This window comes from Rhinoderma darwinii, chromosome 5 (genome assembly GCF_050947455.1).
Source record: "Rhinoderma darwinii isolate aRhiDar2 chromosome 5, aRhiDar2.hap1, whole genome shotgun sequence".
In the NCBI taxonomy this organism is placed as follows: domain Eukaryota; kingdom Metazoa; phylum Chordata; class Amphibia; order Anura; family Rhinodermatidae; genus Rhinoderma; species Rhinoderma darwinii.
Genome location: NC_134691.1, coordinates 272,495,059 through 272,517,469, shown reverse-complemented (window position 1 = coordinate 272,517,469; position 22,411 = coordinate 272,495,059). Strand labels below are relative to the sequence as shown.

Below are 22,411 nucleotides of genomic sequence, written 5' to 3'. Positions count from 1 at the left end.
GAATTACTAGACACAAAAACCAAGGAAGGGAAGGCCATAAAGTATAGAATGTCCACTCTAGTCTGGTCATAGCTGCGTATAAAATGACCATAAAACATTAGATAAATGGCATCCGAACCCGCCAATGTTGGCAGTCGGCCAACTATCCAATGTATATGGGGGTCTACTGACTCTTTCGATGGCAGATGTCGGGAGAAAGAAGAAAAGAAAAAAAAAAAAAAAAAAAAAAAAAATCGGGGCATGTTGGATTTCAACATACCCGATATAAACACTTGCGGTGTGCTCAAATGTAGAAAAGGACTATTCATGAAAAACACCTACCTGCTTTTAGATTGCTTTAGAATATTGGCATGATGGAGCTCTTGAGGGGTGTCCTGTGTAAAAAGAAATGCAACAGAAAACATTAAAACCCAAGAGGATTGCCAAAAATCTCTGAAATTTGAGAAGCTTGTAAAATATACACGAAGAAAAAAAAAAAAAAGGAGAGCACTTCCAGTACGAAATAAGCTCATATGTATATTTGTTTCTGACTTACCACCTCAAAAACATGAAGAAAAAATATATAAAATTGATACAAAATTTTCCCTTATACATAACCCTGCTAAGCTTTCAGCAAGCTGCAGAAAAATAGTTAGGCTGGATTCACACGAGCATGTTCGGTCCGTAAAGGAACTAACTACTGTCCCGTACTGAAAACATGATTACAGTACAGGACAGTTGTCCCGCAGCGAGGCAGGGACTCCTAGCATCGTACATAACTATGATGCTAGGAGCCCGGCTCCCTGCAGTGTGTTCGGTCCGGGTCTGGCGGCCGAAATATGTTCCGTCCTTTACAGACCGAACATGCTTGGGTGAATCCAGCCTTATGCTGAAATCTTGCAGACTCGAAGGTACCCCTTTCCTCTCAGCCTCCTCCATCTTCGGCTGGAGACCCACTGGTGCCACCAGTTGCGCTATCGGCTAAAGCCCTGGATCTAACTGAGAAGACTATGAAGGAACTCTAACCAGGACAGTTCCAGGACTCTAACCTTCAGATGGGTGATATATTTGAATCACATTTGGCAATTGTATTGCATTTGTTTTCTGTCAATTGACATTGAAAAGATATAAAGCACAATTTTCGACTTTTTGACATTTCTGTCTGAACTAGTGCTCATTTCCTTATACGCTATATCTAAAAAGGTTGAAAGCACCTTTTATTGCACTACCTCACCCACAGGTTAGTTCATTATTAAGGTCAGAAACTATATACCTGAACCAGCATGAAATCACTACTGAAATCGCAAGTTCTGTAAAAAGGGGCAGAGCTTAGCCCGAATGACTATAATGGACAGAGTTGTACAGTGCTGAAGGACCTGAAGCCAGGGAATCAGGACAAGAATGACACCTGATTAGTTTTAGCATATGTTCACACGGCGCTAAAAAAACAAAAACAAACACGACGTGTAAACGCGTCAAATACGCTAGCGCTCTTATGAAGCGCTATTTAAAATAATCTGATGCGCCTAGTGGGAGCTACAGTGGTGCGATCTATAAGGGGAGGGGAGAATTGGTGTGATCTACAAGGTACAAGGGGAGGTGGTAGTGCAAGCGGGTGCGATCTACAGCGGCGCAATATATAAGGGGGGGTTGTGGTGCGATCTGCAAGTGGGTGTCATCTACAGCGGTGCGATCTATAAGGGGGGGGGGGGATGTGGTGTGATCTACAAGGTACAAGGGGTGGTGCGATCTGGAAGGTGGTGCTATCTCCAGCAGGGCGTTATCTACAGCACCGTGTGGCTATGTACTAGGAGTCTCTGCTTCCCCACGGAACTGCAATTCCGTACCGTATCATTTTGATCAGTACAGAACAGCAGTTCCGTACGAGAGGTAGAGACAGAACGGAGAGGACCAGGCAGTGACAAGGCAGCCGGGGTGAAGCTTCCTCCTGCAGCACGGTGCAACAGCGCCACTAATGAATCGATTCTACGATTCTGTTAAAATACAGAATCGTGACAGTCCTTGAGGGCGAATTAATCAAATTAATTCAATTTAAAAAAAATAAAAAATTGCCCAGCCCTCAGTGGAAGGGCTTCAGCTTTTGTGGCATTAATTTTATAACCCGAAAAGATCACTATATTGGGTAGAGACAGATGCAAGTTCATCAAGAGAGCGAGAGGTCATCAGCAAACAGTGAAATCGGAAAGTGCTTATGCTTGACGAAGATGACATTAACATCTAGACTATCAAGAATGCGAGCAGCCAACAGTTTGATGCACAAGGCAAAAAAGAGAGGGTATAAAGGGTGTCAGGGATCATTAGGCTGTATATTGCTTGCAAAAACATTATTACTTTATATCAGTATATTCCACAAAGAACTTGAATGTAACAAAATGGAGCCTGTATCAGGAACACGCCTATGGAGACACCGCCCCTGGAATGCAAGAGGAGTGTACAGATGAACTAGCAGCTGAATAGAGCCAATGGGGCTTAAAGCACGCCCCACCTTCCTACAGATAACATTTTTTGTAACTCTTTGTTCAATAAAAAGTTAGTTGTCCTTCCTGCTTCACTGAGGGAGGATCTGTACCAACACTATTCTGCCTGGTATATTTCTTCCATGCATGCACTCCGTTTCCAATTTACAGAGGTGGCTATTCGGTGTGGAATAACAGGGAGAAGAAAGCTACCCTGATAATTGGCGCCCGAAACGTGGGGCTACCCTTGAGGGGATCTCAGAATCCGGACAACCGACAATCACAGGGTGAAGCAGATGACCCGGGACTGACCACTGAAGGAGCCTGATCACCTCCACAATAACACGGTAAGTCAGTTGATTTTATAAATCTTCGACTTATCTGTGTTAGTGGACGGTCTTGTGGTAGTCTGTAGAACCCTGGTCGATTGCCTGGATTAGCTCAGGCGACAGGAGCGACATCCCCGCTCTGTGGTCACGAACACGAAAAAAATTAGTCACGCCCAACTAACCATCCTCTGGGTAATTAGGGACTAGATAGACAATGTAACCTGTCTTATACAGGGGCACAATACATGTGCGATAAGTCGTGGGTAGCATTATAACCTGTCTTATACAGGTGCACACGGGGTGTGTATAAAACACTGATAAGTCGTGGGACAGGCGCAAGCGGGGTGTGTAACGCACTGATAAGTCGTGTGATAAGTCGTAGGTAATATGTTGGCCAGACCACGGTGAAACCGGTCACCAGAGATTTGCAGACCAAAAACTTATATAAATTACGTGAAGGATATAGAAGGTTAGAATGGATGGTTTACGGTCCATATTCAAATCATCAGGATCACCCGTACCCGGACGATCCTATTCGTATGATTTGGTGGTGAAGCGAGGGGGAAGGGAAACAGAAGAAATTGACGGCGGCTACAAGCCGGAGACTGGGCAAAATGTATTCGAGAGGATAAAGGGAAGTTAGAAGAAATAAGAAAGGCATTGTAGTATGTTATATGTATTAGAAACCACGGGACCAGCAACCGCCCTATAATGACGGCAGTCCCTCATGTTGGGTGTGTCCTCATTGTGGGCAGCAAAACCCCTCACAGTTGAGCAATGTGTTTCTTGTGGGAGAGGCTGCCCCCCACCCGCTGATGAGGTCACTCCCGGCCCAACCAAAAGCAGTATGAAATGATAGCCTTGTTAATTTTGGCATTTCCCTCAGTAAAGAGTTGACAGTAACACATGCTGCAGTGTTTTCTTCTATTCTAGATTCCGTCCCAGGGGTGCAGGACGCTGTGCACTGGCGAAAAGACACGTCATCATAATATAGAGATAGTGGCCGACAGATTGGACACTGTTACAGATTATGTGTTTGATGTTTTCAACGTAGATAATTCCTATACAATAGTGTGATGAATGATTGCAGATACGTACGTACGTACGTACGTACGTACGTACGTACGTACGTACGTTATCTTGAGTTGTTGTACAGATGTGTGACTCTTGGAGGTTCATTGTATGGGAGAATTTTTGCCGGCATTGAAATTGTTAAGATTGTGAGAACAGAAGTTGTGAGGAGTGAGTGTGTGATCCCCTCCTGTAGAATTTGATGTAACGTGTGTGATAGATTGTGACGGGGAGGGGGGCTGTGTGATGTGTGCACTGTGAAGTCTGAAAAGCAGTCTGGTATAAGCTTGTATATAGAGCATGGACTGATGAGACAGGGGATTACAATATTGCACTGATTTTAGATCTATATTGTATGCTCTTATTTTTAACAGCAGTAAAGTCTAAAATATTCTTAGTGTTTTGTGTATGGGGTTAAAATCAGTTTCTTTTTTTCTGGGTAAAGGAAAGTTTCTGATCTTTGCGCATGCACTGTTGTCCGCAACTACACCAAGCGAGGAAAATATTACAGACCGCTGGATTTGTCTGCAAAAAGATAAAAGTTACGCTGCATATTTATGTGTTATGATGTGATAAGATTTAATGTTGGAATGTTTTGATGTTAATTCAAATGACTTAAAATACAGATATTGTGAGACACGGGGTCTTGAAAATGAATCTGCCCCCACTGTTCCCTATTCTTGTATATAGTTTATTGTTTGCAGTAATTAATATTACCAGATACGTAATTTTCCGTTTTATTGAATAACTAATTACAATTGTATTTTTTTTGTTTTTGTTTTTTTTTACACGAGGCACGTGCTATAGTGCGGCCTAAATGTTGTTTTGGAAAATGTGAGATGTTTTACAGGTAAATGGTTGCAAGTCATTTTAAAGAGAAAATTTATTTTTGTCAGGAGAAAGTCATTTTTGTTCCAGGCTGTTGTGTATTACAGGGGGCCAAACTAGTGCCCCCCAGATAGAGTGCCTGTCCTTATTATGTTGACATGTAGTTTTGAACTCTGCTACATTACTTTCGCAGAGTCCAAAAAGGGGGGGGGAATGGTGAAGGGACTGATCAGGTACAATTTTGGTTTGTTTTGAATTAATGAATTTGGTTCCAGGAGATCTACAAAATGTGTAAGAGACCATCCCCCTCCAACAAATTTACACAAGAGGCCGAGGTCACTCACAGATGAGTCTTTACAGATTTAGTAGGGAAGGAGGTGAAAATTATCTGAACATTGTTAATTTTATGTAAAAATTTTAGTAATTTTTATATTAATCAAGTATTTACAGAACCTGATAAAAGTGAGATTCTCAAAGTGTTCTGGATTATCAGATGTGTGGAGAAGTGTATATTTGCTTTTATTTTTTAGAATGAAGACGCCACCCCTTTGAAATGTTCTATCTATATGTGACATGGGTTTCCAATGTAAAAATACTTCATCATATACAGTATGTACAACACAGGATACGAGGCACCAGGTAAAATTATCCAGAAACCACTATCACCTTCTTGTTCATCTCAAGGAGCAGAGCTGGAGGTGCTCGCTGAGGCTTGTAACCTGGCAGAAGGTAAGACGGCCGACATTTACACTGACTCTAGGTACGCTTTTGGCATCGCCCACAATTATGGGCCCATTGGTAGTAGGAACTTTATTGGATCATCGTGTAAGCCAATTGAGAGAGCAAAAGATCACAGTACTGACAAGAGTATGTGCAGCCAGGTGTCAGTAAATTGGCATGTCCCTGGATACAATAATGCCACCACTAGGTTTGTAGCAGCCTGCATGATGTGTGCACGACATGACATAGGTAAAACAGCAAAGGTACCTATGAAAAGTGCAGCCCGGCCAGATTACCCGTCCCAGCGACTGCAGAACATACAACTATCCGAGGTAGAAGTGTATAACAATGTGCTCGTATGTGTAGACCTGTTCTCAGGGTGGCCTGAAGCCCGGCCGGTATCTTCTCCACTGCAGACGTTGTGTGTAGTGACAGGGGAACAGTGCTTATCCCAAGCATTGAAGTGGTGTTTGTACAATGATAAGATGTCAGCAGTTCTCCATATGTTGTTCCAAAGTTAGTTTGTTTAATAACTATATTCAAAAAGTTTTATGTAAAGTTCTGCACCAGCCTTAGAATTGGACTATTGGAGGTGTCAGTATTATGTTTGTGTAAATGATAACTCCTTGGTGCAAGTAGATTCCCATTTGAAAATATTTTTGTTGTGAAAGGAATATTTTAGAGCAGAGAATTCTGTGCAGTGTATATGCGTATGTATAGATATATATGAAGTAGTAAAATGAGTTTGCATGTATCACTTCTAGTTATTGCTCCATGTGAACGTTTAATGTAATGATGTTATTTGTTAATGTTTTTCTTCAAATTAATTATCTGATTAAGATCAATTACTGATTATGTGATAAAAAGATTGTTCTCCACAGGAAGTGTCCAACTGGGAGCGGAAGGCGTGAGAACCAGATTCTGACAGAATGTGGACGGATAAAGGAAGGTAAACCGGTAGCACCCAAGGCACTCATGATGGCACTTGCATTGATGGTGTATGACCTCACATATGCCCCAAGACTGCAAGGATCAATGTGGTAAGATCTAATTGATATGTCCCAGGTATTAGAGCTGATGCTGGTAAATTCGGTTGGAGCGGTTTGATTTGCCTACAGAACAGTCCTGGTAGACCGGTGCCAACCTTATCATACCCGCCTCCCACGAAGAGAACAGACCTTGAGAGGCCGTCCCAGGTAAAACGAACAAGAGTAAGGGGGAGAAAAATTGGTTTGAGACACTTGTCAGATAAACATGTGGAATCCGTGTATATTTCTGTGAATAGGAGATGTTCCAGGTAATCAGCTGAGAATAAGGAATAAATCCTGCTGAAAAGTGTAACACCAAGTGCAAATACAATGTACCCAGTAATTACACATCTTCTAGGTTCCCTGTCCAGTGGAACAGAGAAGTTTTTCTTACATAAAAGGTGTTTAATGTGGTTTAAGGGCCTGACATTATTATTGTATGTACTTAGAACAACGTTTATATTCGGATGATATCACCAGATTAGTATTTATTTTAACGATTGACAAGGGTTGGGTCCCCGGCAAGTGCCAGTAAACATGAACTAGAAGACTTTTAATATGATTAACTCCATCACTGAGATGCGGCAGGCGCAGCCGGAGCCAATACAATGCGCTTGTCATGAACTGACGGCAGTGTCACAATTCTAAGCAGCCGCCCAGACAAGTAACTTGCCAGAGGAAGAGGACAGATGCAGAGGGTTTGTGGTAGTCAAAATAAAACTCCACTACTCCGTCTACGTGGGAACTCACCCCAGGCTCACAGCATGAGGTGCTATGTACAGCCCGGTAACGTATACTAAAAGAGACGGTGTCTGAAAGATGAGAAGGACCAAACCAAGTCCCGATGACATCAGCAAAGTGAAGTAAAGACCAAAGACCTGAGTGAAACCGTCAGCAGTATCAAGTGTTTTAATAAGTGACCAGGAGGAGGAAAATCATAAATCCCCCACTGGACACCACTGTACAGTCTGGCTCCACAATTGTGTGGGTTACCCTGAAGGCAACAGTCAGCGAAGAGCAGAAGACAGAAGACGATGATGTACAGGACTTGCAATGAACTGATGGGACCCAAAACCTGAGGGTGATAGAATGAGATTGGTGATAGCATTATATTATTAATTGAGGCCCTATTGTTTATATTGTCTGAGGTTTATAATTATAATGTGTGTAAATATGCCACGGTGCTGCAAATTACGATCTGAGGAGTTTTATGTGGAGGTGTGAGGTGAAGGTCACTGGTTGTTGTCACTCATATGTAAGAAGTACATGGCAGCAATGACAGCCCGGAGGTTATGTTACCCGGGTGTCTTTAGGTTTGGGGAAGATGCTGCCCACGACCTGTTATATCTGCAGGGGTAAAAGTCCCATTAAGACAGTAAGTGACAGTGCGATAATTATTACCGTTAATAAAAATGTAGACTGGATTAATTATATATATTGCAACCAGCAGCGGTTTGTAAATTATACCCAAGATACTTTACAAGGGTTAGCCGACCAACTAGGGCCCACCTCAACTGTGCCCACTATGTTTACACAAATAGACGAGGTGACACCGACAGCAGTTCCGTACGAGAGGCAGAGACACAACGGAGAGGACCAGGCAGCGACAAGGCAGCCGGGGCGAAGCTTCCTCCTGCAGAACGGTGCAACAGCGCCACTAATGAATCGATTCTACGATTCTGTTAAAATACAGAATCGTGAGTCCTTGAGGGCGAATGAATCAAATTAATTCAATTTAAAAAAAAAAAAAAAAAAAAAAAAAAAAAAATTGCTCAGCCCTCAGTGGAAGGGCTTCAGCTTTTGTGGCATTAATTTTATAACCCGAAAAGATCACTATATTGGGTAGAGACAGATGCAAGTTCATCAAGAGAGCGAGAGGTCATCAGCAAACAGTGAAATCGGAAAGTGCTTATGCTTGACGAAGATGACATTAACATCTAGACTAATGCGAGCAGCCAACAGTTTGATGCACAAGGCAAAAAAGAGAGGGTATAAAGGGTGTCAGGGATCATTAGCCTGTATATTGCTTGCAAAAACATTATTACTTTATATCAGTATATTCCACAAAGAACTTGAATGTAACAAAATGGAGCCTGCATCAGGAACACGCCTATGGAGACACCGCCCCTGGAATGCAAGAGGAGTGTACAGATGAACTTGCAGCTGAATAGAGCCAATGGGGCTTAAGCACGCCCCACCTTCTTACAGAGAAATTTTTTTGTAACCCTTTGTAACTTAAAACAACCAAATGCCTTTTATATTTTGAGGCTAAGCAGAAGAGCAGGTCTGTTATTTCTATTTGCAACATCCACAAGGTCAAACTGCCAAGCGGGTGTGGTCTCTGATAAAGATAAAGCCCATCTGGTCATTTTTGTTTAGCTGGGGGAAGGAGCATAGATATTATTTTAACCACTAATTATGATAGGGAGGGAGGAGAGTAGGGAATAGGGTTCTGAATACTACTCCCTAAAAACACCAATTTTGTTGGGGTCGTAAATCAAACGACCTGCGCCATCATTAATGGAGTGGATGAAAGGGTGTTCGCTTTGATCTCGCTGCTTAGATATCAGCGAGTGTGCTTTTTCACCTTTCTAATAGGTGCAGAACAGCATTTTTCCTAGCTTGTAATGCTAAGGCTATAAAAGTGGCCTTTCACGACACCCTTGTGGGCTTCCTACACGGTCGAGGGAGTAGTCAGAGTTTATAGCGTTTAAAATATTCAGTCAGAAAAAGTCTGTTGAGATCTCTTCAATTATTGGACCGTGATCGAACCAGGTAATATGACCGATGTCGGCTAAACGAAAGACCCTCAAGGGCCCGGAGTAAAAATAAATAGTTTATTCTTATATATACGCCAGTAAAAAATTAAGAAAAAGGTTCTTCTCTCTCCATTAACTACAAAAGACAAATTGTTGGAGTGTTTTCTGAAAGCATAAAGAAAGCTTGGTAACCGATCTGGGCAAAGGCCTAGTGGAGTCAGATAGCCCATCCCATTAATCTGGGAAATCAGATAAATACCACTAATCCTGACATCCTAGACTCTAGGCAATGGAAAATCATTTTGATTAGTGTTAGAAGTAACATTGCATAGTGTGAGAGTTTCCCTGGTAGATAGAACTGTGAATAGCAAAGCGACCATTCGTATCTGCATCCACATTGGATACACCAAGCGTACAATGACTTGCCACTAGTATGGCCACACCTGCTTTTTTGCCATCAGATGTGGAAGAGAAGGATGTGGGAAAATGGTGACTAGCAAATTTAAAAGAGCAGGAAGAATGAAAAAAAGAATGGTCAGCTTTAAGGCGGACAAGTTCCCTCAGTTAGGTAAAGTATTTTTGTTGAGTCCCTTGACATAACACAAGTGCAACTAATGAGAAGCAATGCAAGTGGGTCGGAGTAAACTCATTAAGCTCCAGGGAGGCCGAGAAAAAAGGATGATGCCAGGATGCTCCAAGGAATCCTATTGGTCTATGAGGGAAGAGCGGGGATAGAACTAAAAGAAAGACAAGAATACAGAACGCTTAACGCCAATAACCATAGCAAAAGGACTATGCATGGTAGGAGAAGTTGGATGTTAATAGCTAAATAAATGAGTAATCCCATAGCGAGGGATGGAAACACAGGGGTTACACTTCCTCAAAGGCGAGAAATGTTAGGAGAGAAATAATTTAAAACAAAAAAGGGAAGTGAAGAGGAAGTACGTTTCGGTATTCTCCGGTAAGTCTGGTTAGAAGCCATACCAGGAATGTAGGCTAAAACTCTATACACACAGAAAAGAAAGAAAAAAAACAAAAAAAAAAAAAAAAAAAACGTAAAAAAAAAAAAAAAACACCAACAGCTGAGGATTGATAGATATTATAAATAAATACACTACCGTTCAAAAGTTTGGGGTCGCCCAGACAATTTTGGGTTTTCCATGAAAACTCACACTTATATTTATCAAATGAGTTGCAAGATGACTAGAAAATATAGTCAAGACATTGACAAGGTTAGAAATAATGATTTTTATTTGAAATAATAATTTTCTCCTTCAAACTTTGCTTTCGTCAAAGAATGCTCCATTTGCAGCAATTACAGAATTGCAGACCTTTGGCATTCTAGCTGTTAATTTGCTGAGGTAAATCGGGAGAAATTTCACCCCATGCTTCCAGAAGCCCCTCCCACAAGTTGGATTGGCTTGATGGGCACTTCTTGCGTACCATACGGTCAAGCTGCTCCCACAACAGCTCTATGGGGTTGAGTTCTGGTGACTGCGCTGGTCACTCCATTACAGATAAAATACCAGCTGCCTGGTATCAAGCACTCTTCCAGCATCTTTTCAGTTGTTCTGCGTCTCACAAATGTTCTTCTGTGTGATCCAAACACCTCAAACTTCGATTCGTCTGTCCATAACACTTTTTTCCAATCTTCCTCTGTCCAATGTCTGTGTGCTTTTGCCCATATTAATCTTTTCCTGTCAGTCTCAGATATGGGGTTTTCTTTGCCACTCTGCCCTGAAGGCCAGCTTCCCGGAGTCGCCTCTTCACTGTAGACGTTGACACTGGCGTTTTGCGGGTACTATTTAATGAAGCTGCCAGTTGAGGACCTGTGAGGCGTCTATTTCTCAAACTAGAAACTAACGTACTTGTCTTGTTGCTCAGTTGTGCAGCAGGGCCTCCCACTTCTCTTTCTACTCTGGTTAGAGCCTGTTTGTGCTGTCCTCTGAAGGGAGTAGTACACACCTTTGTAGGAAATCTTCAGTTTCTTGGCAATTTCTCGCATGGAATAGCCTTCATTTCTAAGAACAAGAATAGACTGTCGAGTTTCACATGAAAGCTCTCTTTTTCTAACCATTTGGAGAGTTTAATCGAACCCACAAATGTAATGCTCCAGATTCTCAACTAGCTCAAAGGAAGGTCAGCTTTATAGCTCCTCTAAACAGCAAAACTGTTTACAGCGGTGCTAACATAATTGCACAAGGGTTTTCAAATCATCCATTAGCCTTTTAACACAGTTAGCAAACACAATGTACCATTAGAACACTGGAGTGATGGTTGCTGGAAATGGGTCTCTATACACCTATGTAGATATTGCATTAAAAACCAGACGTTTGCAGCTAGAATAGTCATTTACCACATTAGCAATGTATAGAGTGTATTTCTGATTAATTTAATGTTATCTTCATTGAAAAAAAACTGTGCTTTGCTTTCAAAAATAAGGAAATTTCTAAGTGACCCTAAACCTTTGAACGGCAGTGTATGTATATATATATATATATACACATATATATACACATATATATACATACACACACGCATATTTGGAGGAGTTGTTGCGCTAACCCGAAGGGCTTTGATAGGCAGCGGGAGCAGATTTGCTCTTGTACGCACAAGCTGGAAGTCAGTCAACATGCACAGAACACAGCCAAATGTAAAAAAAACAAAAAACAATCCGGCAGCTTGTATGGAGTGATCTGAAGGATATTGCAAAAGCCTGGGAGGTCTTCAGGGAACCCGAGTACAGCCACTCATGATCGTTGATCTTATTGTTCTTCAAAAGCTCGAAGAACAGGACAAGAGGTTTGGTATAGGTGGAGTTGGGAACCCACAAGCTCTATGGAGCGCATATTACGTGCTTACGCCATCAGATGACGTCTTTGAGGTTTGTAGGCCTAATGAGCTCGGTTCATCTTTACTGATGCGTATTAGAAGTCCCCAGGACTTTGGTAGTGATAAATTCCAACACTGGTTTTAGGTTTTCCACCCCTTGGGCTTCAGGAAGGGTGTGCACCGATATTGCTGTGACTGCCTCTATTAATGTCCTTTAAATAGCGCTAGAGATCCCTTAACTCAGTGGTCTGGATATAGATTACTTCTCTAGTTTGGGATGCCCTGACTGACTTCCAAGACTTCACTTCGACAAGTGTGACATACCTCTGCAATAAGAGTTTTAACGTTTTTTAAGTTGGCAAGGAAAAAGCCTTGGAGTAGCAGAAGGATCAGGCCTCTTCCCAGGGAAGGTAAGTTGATTGAGACCGACCTGGCCTCTGTTCTATAGCCACAGGACCAGGCTCATCAGATGGGGAGGACACCCTGGACTGCCTGCCCAGAGTAGAGCCATGTTTGGGGATTCTAGAGAAGCAGGAACTGTGATATGCAGGGGAGCTGGTTGCACGCCTCAAGGAGCAGCTGAGTGTGTCGTCTGCCTCTCTTGTGGCCACCATCTTGGATGTATCCCAGCGGTACAGAGCACTCGCTGGAGATAGTTGTCCCTGACAGGGAGAGGGTGTAGCAAGAGTTTTTATGGGGTTTTTACCCCAGAGTAGCTGCTGTGGCTGGGTGTTCCACATCTAATGGAGCTACAGTGGAACGCAGCTCAGCTTGCCTCTGACCTGTCCAGCTCCATCAATTTCCAGATTTACCCCCCACCATTTTAGGGTACATATAATGTATTGAATAACATTTTTTTGGGGGGGGGGGGGAATGGAAAAACTTTATTTTGTGGGTCGATACAATTTCGGCAATAACAAATTTATCCAGTTTTATTTTTTACAACCATTTTTGCACAATAAGAACAGTTTTTTTTCCATAAACTCATTTGTTTTTGTGTCGCACCATTCCAAGAACCACAACATTTTAATTTTTCTGTCGATAAAGCTTTAAGGCTGTCAGTTTATCGCAGGATGAGTTGAAGCTTTCATTGGTAACATTTTGGCTAAAATGCTCATGATATTGTAATTCAGCAGTGCTACTGTTCAATAGTGTGCAATGTAAAATAATTATGTCCTGATTCCACCAGAAGAGTTCAGGGCACTATTCAGTGGGTGTATTTACACCCGCTAAAGTACAATACCTTGAGAATGGTCTTTATTAAAGGGTTCTGTATGCTGACAGATTCCTCTTAAAATAGCACTTGCATCATAGCTAAAATTTAGTTAAAGGGAACCGGTCACCAGCATTTCACCTATTGAACTTTACTTATCCCTCACTGGCCGCTGCTATCAAAAGTTCATTGCCGTTATCCCCTCTCCTAAACTCCTCCTCAGACTGTAAATAATATTCTGCAAACATTTTGCACCTTTTATCGTAATAATCTGGCGTCCCGTTGTGCGCACACACCAGAAGTGGACATCAATGCACAAGCGCGGGATTGTGTGTGTGCTGGGGAAAAACGAGCTGTCAATCAAAAGTAAGGAGGCGGGGTAAACTCTGAAAGACTTGAGCAATGAAGATATGACTTATGCTCATTAGCATACATTGCAGGAACACTAAAAAACCGAATACTAAAGCTACAGAGCCGACTAAGACGACAATTACAGGTTATATAGAAAGGATTTTTCACCCACTACCACCTGGTATTGCTGGTTTAATAGGTGAAATGCTGGTGACCGGTTCCCTTTAAGAAAAAAATAGCATTATCCGCAAGAAAAATAATAACATATTCAAACATTATAATAATTTAATAATTTTTACACCCCTACGGGTTCATTGAGAGTGTAATTACTAATATAATATTTAAAGTGGCTTTAAAAGCAGAACTTCACCATCAGATTATCATATAATCTCAACAGATAATGGGATAATGGCTAAATTGTAATCTGATTTGTGTGTTCGATCTAAAACAGCCAGTTTAAATATTTCAGACGTATGAGCACCTGGTCTTGCCACTCTGCTGGACTTCTGCTTTCTTCCATTTCAGTGTGGGTTCTAACCACCTTCTCATTTGTTTCTGGCAGAGAAATGCATGTGTCCTCATTGTCTGAACTAGCTGCAATAACAAAAACAAAAAAAAATCATGCTTGTTACATTGATAGGAAAGAGCAGCCTAATCAATGGGCATAAAATGCAAGCAGTCTTGTGAGAAAAAGATGACAACATATATACTCTCAAATAGAATCAAATGTCACAAGTTTACATTTATATTATTTTAGGATGGGTATAAAACACACAGATCTGTTCAGTAAAAGTCTATATATTTACCACTCTGTCAAGTCCAGAAAACATTCAGAAGTGCAGGCCTTCAGTGGAAAGTTGTATGAAAATAAGAAAAAATTACGCCTCCAACAAAGATTTTGTCATATTGGATGGGAAAAATAGCACTCAATGCAGCGCTATTTTTCCTGACAAACATGTGGACACCACGCTGTAAAGTGACAGACTCCACTATAAAAGTCAATGTGATGAGCCGGGCACCAGTGGTAGCCGTCGTATGATAGATCTGGAAGTGTTGTGGCTAACAGAAGCCACTTCGCAAGTCTGAACATAGCCTAACACAATGAAAGGAAATTGGACAAGATTTTGCAGTCACATTCCAAAATGTTAACGACCCGCTGGCAAGAGGAAAAGTGAGACACATAGTATAAGGCGGAATTCACACGACAGGGTTTCCCGTCCGGGTGCCGGCCGTTCATAAATCGGCCGACACCCGGCTGCATTAGGAACAATAGACCCCTAATGGGGCTATTCACACGACCGATTTTTTGACGGCCGGGAAAACCGGCTGTCAAAAAATGGGACATGCCCTATTTTCGGCCGGGTACCCGGCCCCCATAGAAGTCTATGGGGCCGGGTAATACACGGCAATCACCGGAATGTGTCCCGAGTGATGGCCGGGTCTACCGTCGCTTGCGCACTCTCTCTCCTCCTCCTAGTGCAGAGTGCATGTGAGGAGGAGGAGGGTCTTTTTTTGCTCCCTGTAGGAGTCGGAATCCCCGGCTGGGAATTTGGGATTCCGCTACAGGAGAAGTGCGTGACTACACTGTCCATATATGGACACAGCGAAGTCACTCACTTCTGCAGCGGAATCCCCGACTCTATGGCCGGGGATGCCACTACAGGAGAAGTGAGTGACTACACTGTCCATATATGGACACAGTGACGTCGCTCACTTCTGAAGTGGAATTCCCGACCTGTGGCAGGGAATTCCTCTCCAGGAGAAGTCAGTGACTACACTGTCCATATATGGACATTGAAGTCAGTGACTTCTCCTGGAAAGAAGGGGGGGGTGGCAGCACCTGCAGGGGGCAGGGTGGCATCGCCTACGACTTGGTGGCATCACCTACAGGGAGCAGGGTGGCATTACCTACAGGGGACAGGGTGGCATTACCTACCAGGGGGGCTGTGACATTATCTACAAAGGGCTGTGTGTGGCAACAAATTTAAATGAAATTCATCCGATTTTAAAACGGACAGGGAAAAAAAACGGATGCAAATCGGGTCCAAATCGGCCAGTAAAAACAGCAAGACGGCCCGGAAAAGATGCAAACCGGCCGGGAAAAATCGGCCAAAAACGGACGATTTTCCCGGCCGACACTCGGACCCTGTCGTGTGAATGAGGCCTTAAGGGTATAGTCACGTGGCAGAGAGAGAGACCAAACAGAAAGAACACAGCACACCTCACAGTACTGTAGATCAGGCCATGTGCACGTTACCCAAAAAGAGGATGAATCAACTCCTTATCTTCAATAAAGAACTTGTAGGATAAGTAACAGAATCAGGACTTCAAAGTAAAATGGAGAGAATTTGGTTTATAATCACTAAAAATTAAACACGTTTCGCTTCACATCTGAACCTTATTTGCTTGAGAAAGGTTCAGATGTGAACCAAAACATCTCTCGCTTTTACCAACTTCTCTCCATTTACCTTTAGGTCCTGGTGCAGTCTGCACTTATAATGTGGTGACAGAGTCTGTTTAAGTGTCCTATCTCCTACATAAGGAGATGGGCGCTATAATGTAGGTGACAGCAGTGCTTTTTATTTAGAAAAACTATTTTTACCACTTTGAGCGATTTTTAGCTTTATACAAATTAGCTTCTTAATGCCCAAGTGGGCGTGTTTTTACTTTAGACCAAGTGGGCGTCGTACAGAGGAGTGTATGACGCTGACCAGTGTCAAAAACTTCTCTCAATTCATTTACACAGCACATAGCGATATAGTTATATCTCTATGTGCAGCCACATACACAAAAGACGAACGTTACTGCAGTGTCCTGACAGTGAATATACATCACTACCAGCCAGGACGTGATGTGTATTTAGAATCCTGACACTTCTGAATATTTTCTGAGATTTCCAGCAAGGCAAACGTAACCTCGTTTTAAATGACAGTTTACAGCATAATCTCGCGAGATAACGTTTGCCTTGCTGGAAATCTAACAGAAAAGATTCAGCAGTGTCAGGATTCTGAATAAACATCACGTCCTGGCTGGAGGTAATGTATATTCATTGTCAGGACACTGCAGTAACGTTATAGTGTGTTTATGTGGCTGTATATAGCGATATAGCTATATCGCTAGTGAAGTGTAAATGAATGGAGAGAAGTGCATGACGCTGATTGGTCAGCATCATACACTCCTCTGTACAACGCCCACTTGGTCATTAAGAAACTAATTAGCATAAAGCTAAAAATCACTCCTAACGTGGTAAAAATAGATCGTTTTTCTAAATAAAAAGCACTGCTGTCACCTACATTATAGCGCCCATCTCCTTATGTAGGAGATAGGGCACTTATAATGTGTCGACAGAGCCTCTTTAAGCTACAAAATAGATATAAATATATAAAACGCGCGCGCGTGTGTGTGTGTGTGTGTGGTGCATATCCTTATGCTAACTGATAGCAAAACATTACGAACGTGAAAGTCATACACACACTTGCCATCAAAAAGCAAAATTAAAAAAAATTGACAGAAGACATTAAAGCTATAATGAAGTGATTAGAGACCCCCTTGTAGAGGACTTCTGGGAGTTGTTAAAGATAGAGTTTCCTTCAATATGGGGCTTAAAGAGGCTCTGTCACCAGATTTTGCAACCCCTATCTCCTATTGCAGCAGATCGGCGCTGCAATGTAGCTTACAGTTTATTTTTAAAAAACGAGCATTTTTGGCCAGGTTATGACCATTTTTGTATTTATGTAAATGAGGCTTGCAAAAGGCCAACTGGGCGTGTATTGTGTTCGTTACATCTGGGCGTGTTTACTTCTTTTACTAGCTGGGCGTTCTGACGAGAAGTATCATCCACTTCTCTTCAGAACGCCCAGCTTCTGGCAGTGCAGACACACAGCGTGTTCGAGAGATCACGCTGTGTCGTCACTCACTTCCTGCCCCAGGTCCTGCATCGTGTCGGACGAGCGAGGACACATCGGCACCAGAGGCTACATTTGTTTCTCCAGCAGCATCGGCGTTTGCAGGTAAGTCGATGTAGCTACTTACCTGCAAACGCTGATGCTGCTGCAGAATCAACTGTAGCCTCTGGTGCCGATGTGGCCGACACGATGCAGGACCTGGGGCAGGAAGTGAGTGACGTCACAGCGTGATCTCTCGAGAACACGCTGTGTGTCTGCACTGCCAGAAGCTGGGTGTTAACGAACAGAAGTGGATGATGCCGATTCGTCACTCCCATTCCTAACGCCCAGCTAGTAAAAGAAGTAAAAACGCCCCGATGTACGCACACAATACACGCCCAGTTGTACTTTTGCAAGCCTCATTTGCATAAATACAAAAATGGTCATAACTTGGCCAAAAATGCTCGTTTTTTAAAAATAAAAACGTTACTGTAATCTACATTGCAGCGCCTATCTGCTGCAATAGCAGATAGGGGTTGCAAAATCTGGTGACAGAGCCTCTTTAAGGTCAGTTAAAATAACCTAAAAAATCTGATCATTCAGCTTCTGTAGATTAATGGAATTTTACTACATAGGAAAACTGTACTGGAGATACCGGTAATTATTACTGTACTTATCTAGCATTTAAACAATACAAACAATCTATATAAAAAAAGTAAATGAACAAGAGAGAAGTCTAAATCAAATCAATATTTGGTGTGACCACACTGCCTTCAAAACAGCATCAATTCTTCTAGGTACACTTGCAGAAAGTCATGGATTTTGTAGGATTATAGTCAGGTGTATGATTAACCAACTATACCAAACAGGCGATAATGATAATTTTTATATGTAGATTGAAACGGTCATTAACTGTAACAGAATCAGTTGTGTAGGAGGCTTAAAACTGGGTGAGGAACAGACAAACTGTTCTACAAAGGCGAGGTTGTGGAAGAAGGTTTATGTATCAGATCCACCATGGCAAGACTGAGAACAGCAACACCACACAAGGTATATGACCTAGCAGGCATTTACTACAGGCAGACCTGGGGGCCTTTATTAGACAGAAACTCGGCGATCTGATCGCCAGGTGTCAGTGGGAGAGTGAGTTCCCTCCCTCACTCTCCTCAAAACAACCCCGATGCGGCGCTCGCTATTGAGCGCCGCATTGGTGAGATCGATACTTATATCGATCTCACCCGTTCGAGCAGGGATCCCCCAGCCCTCAGCTTCCTCTGGCTCCCTGCTCTGTTTATTCTGATGCAGCGCCGTGAAAAGGCGTATGCATCAGAATAAAGCCCATTAGTGGCCGCCGTGAAAAGGCATATTGCCGGTCACTAACGGGTTAATGCCCAACTGGGTGTTTTTTAACTTTTGACCAAGTGGGCGTTGTAAAGAGAAGTGTATGACGCTGACCAATTAGCATCATACACTCCTCTCCATTCATGTCCATTTGTACTCAGCACAGCATGATCTCGCTGTGCTGTCACATAGACCCACATTAAAGAGGCTCTGTCACCAGATTTTGCAACCCCTATCTGCTATTGCAGCAGATAGGCGCTGCAATGTAGATTACAGTAACGTTTTTATTTTTAAAAAACGAGCATTTTTGGCCAAGTTATGACGATTTTTGTAATTATGCAAATGAGGCTTGCAAAAGTCCAAGTGGGTGTGTTTAAAAGTAAAAGTCCAAGTGGGCGTGTATTAGGTGCGTACATCGGGGCGTTTTTAATACTTTTACTAGCTGGGCGCTGTGAAGAGAAGTAACATCCTCTTCTCTTCAGAACGCCCAGCTTCTGACAGTGCAGATCTGTGACGTCACTCACAGGTCCTGCATCGTGACGGCCACATCGGCAGCAGAGGCTACAGTTGATTCTGCAGCAGCATCAGCGTTTGCAGGTAAGATCGACTTACCTGCAAACGCTGATGCTGCTGCAGAATCAACTGTAGCCTCTGGTGCCGATGTGGCCGTCACGATGCAGGACCTGTGAGTGACGTCACAGATCTGCACTGTCACAAGCTGGGCGTTCTGAAGAGAAGAGGATGTTACTTCTCATCAGAGCGCCCAGCTAGTGAAAGTATTAAAAACGCCCCGATGTACGCACATAATACACGCCCACTTGGACTTTTACTTTTAAACACACCCACTTGGACTTTTGCAAGCCTCATTTGCATAACTACAAAAATGGTCATAACTTGGCCAAAAATGCTCGTTTTTTTTAAATAAAAACGTTACTGTAATCTACATTGCAGCGCCTATCTGCTGCAATAGCAGATAGGGGTTGCAAAATCTGGTGACAGAGCCTCTTTAACTTTACTGAAGTGTCTTGAGAGTGAATAGACATCACCTCCAGCCAGGACGCGATGTCTATTCACACTCCCGACACTTCGGTATAGTTTGTGTAGGACGTAATCGCTGCACAGCGAGATCACGCTGTAAATGACAGCATGCTGCTAATTGAGAACTAGCTCCTTAAAAAAAGCCCAGTTCGACATTAAGTAATTAGCATAAATCTAAAATTGCTCACAACTTGCTCAAAAATGAAACATTTTTCAAAATAAAAACCACTTATCTACATTACAGCGCCGATCAGATTATGTAGGAGATAGGGCACTTATAATATGGTGACAGAGCCTCTTTAATCTTGCTTAATAATAATGATTAATCTCTACAAGCAAAAATACTAAACTAAAATGTGCAATGATCAGCGGAGAATATATTAACTGAAAAAATTTTCTTACCATCGAAGAAATCATTTATAGAATCTGTGCTACTTTTAGGGATGTATTCTATCCTTTTGATGCCGGTTTTACTGGAAAGAAAAAAATAATCAGTAGAATGAAGAACTAATTGCAATATACATTAGGAATTGTTCACAAATGTACAATCTAAAATATATCTTCTTCCCATCTAATTATAGTTATGCTGCAAGTAGAACGTAACATTACATTCATTACAGATAGTAAACTTCCCACCACATGAGGGGATAAGTCACTAAGATTTAGGAACATAAAGGAGATAGAATTGAAAGCGATTAGGACACCCTAAAAGCATGCAAAAATAAATTTACATGATAAAACCCTAAAAAGGGGTTTTCCACCATTAAAGAGGTAGTCTCTTGAAGCCAAATCCTTTATGGTCCGGTCACCCATCAGCTGTTATCACTAGGGGAAGCTGTGGCCAGCCATACATTTACAGGATTACATGGTGGCCATTCAAATGTATACAAATAATAAATGGGCAGCCCGGGTCCTATGGAAAGGGGTTGTCTTTGTGAGATAATTCTTAGAGGTTATCAATAGGAATGATCGAGGGGTCCAACCGCTGGGACCTTTATCATTTGCTACAACAGAGGGGATGCGTTGCAGATTTGATGGCCCAGTAGGTTGAAAAGAGGTCAAATGAATAATGGCATTCAGAAGTTATGTCACTACCCTTAGGGCCCATGCACACGACCATATTTTTCATCAGTAACTACGGACCCATTCATTTCTATTGGCCACGGACACCTTTCAGTATTTTTAAAATGATAGAACCCGTCCTATTCTTGTCAGTAATTACGGCAAGGACTCTCCCATAGAGGTCTATGGGAGCTTCAGTAAATACAGACGGCTACGGATGTGCATCCGTATACCGTCCGTATTTATGGAAGCGTTGCTATGCAACATGCTGGTGACATAATTTGCATCATTCCTCTTTTTACGGATCCGTATATACGGATGGAATACGGATACAATACAGACCATATTTACGGACACCCTTCCGTACATACGGATGCCTACGGATCCGTATTTACGGGCAGTATTTCGGGATAGATGAAAATACGGTCGTGTGCATTGGGCCTTACACCACTGAAGTTCCGCTAGCTCAGGTGGATCCTTTCATTAAAGGGAATGTATTATCAGAAAATGACATTTAAACCATATTTTTAGGTCAAAATTCTTTGTTTGTTTTCTCCCCTTCTCATGTTACTATTTGTACACAAAAAAAAATAATATTGGAGTTTTAGGCTATGTTCACACAGAGTTTTTTGCAGGAGGAATATCTGCCTCAAAATTCGATTTGGAAGTTTGAGGCAGATTTTCCTCTCCTTGCACGCCGATTTTCGCCCGCGGCCATTGAGCACCGCGGGCATAAAACACAGCGAAATACGCTTTCTCTGCCTCCCATTGAAGTCAATGGGAGGTCAGAGGCGTAAACGCCCGAAGATAGGGCATGTCGCTTCTTTTTCCCGCGAGGCAGTTTTACTGCTCGCTGGAAAAAGACGCCAACGCCTCCCATTGAGATCAATGGGAGGCATTTTCGGCCCGTTTTTGACTAATTTTTTGGCACCGTTTGCGCGTCAAAAAACTCGCAAAAAAAAAATAAAAAAAATCAGTGCGAACATAGCCTTAACTCCACTAGAGACAAACTTTTCCATTAGGTAGCTCAGTTTTCACGTGTGCTGTGCAGGCTAGGGGTGCGTTATCAGAATGACAGATCTATCCTACTAGCGAAGGCTCTATTCACACCATGCCCAGACTATACGGTTAAAGCCTACTTTTTTAAACATATACAGTACAAAAAGTGATGAGTTTTTGTATGCGCTCAGGGTCTGTTTAATACTACTAGGGTATTCTATTTAAATCCATTAAAAAATATAAATCGTGTGCGAAAAGGACACAGATGCTCTCAGACTTTTTTACGCCAACATCCTGTAATGCTTAGACTTTAACCCCTTAACGCAACTGTACGTCATGGTTTGCCCTGCATTAACCCCTTAACGCTCCAGGACATACTATTATGTCATGGTAAGTGCATCGTTCGCGCTCCATGACATAATAGTATGTCATGGAGTAAACACGGCGCCGTTCGCGCGGGGCGCGTTCATGAGCTGTGATAGCTGCTGTTTCCGACAGCA

The 22,411-nt window shown here is 42.4% G+C and overlaps 1 protein-coding gene across 4 annotated transcripts in view; it reads right to left on the bottom strand.

Annotated features, from left to right (window-relative positions):
- TOPAZ1 (testis and ovary specific TOPAZ 1) overlaps positions 1 to 22,411 on the bottom strand; it is a 170,277-nt gene that overhangs the window by 124,485 nt on the left and 23,381 nt on the right. For all 4 annotated transcript variants that reach the window (XM_075827153.1, XM_075827155.1, XM_075827151.1 and 1 more), the window contains 3 exons: positions 20,253 to 20,323; positions 14,069 to 14,181; positions 322 to 374 (listed from right to left, as the gene is read on the bottom strand). In XM_075827153.1, coding sequence (XP_075683268.1) covers positions 322 to 374; positions 14,069 to 14,181; positions 20,253 to 20,323 — 237 coding nt within the window. The remainder of the gene's footprint in view (positions 1 to 321; positions 375 to 14,068; positions 14,182 to 20,252; positions 20,324 to 22,411) is intronic.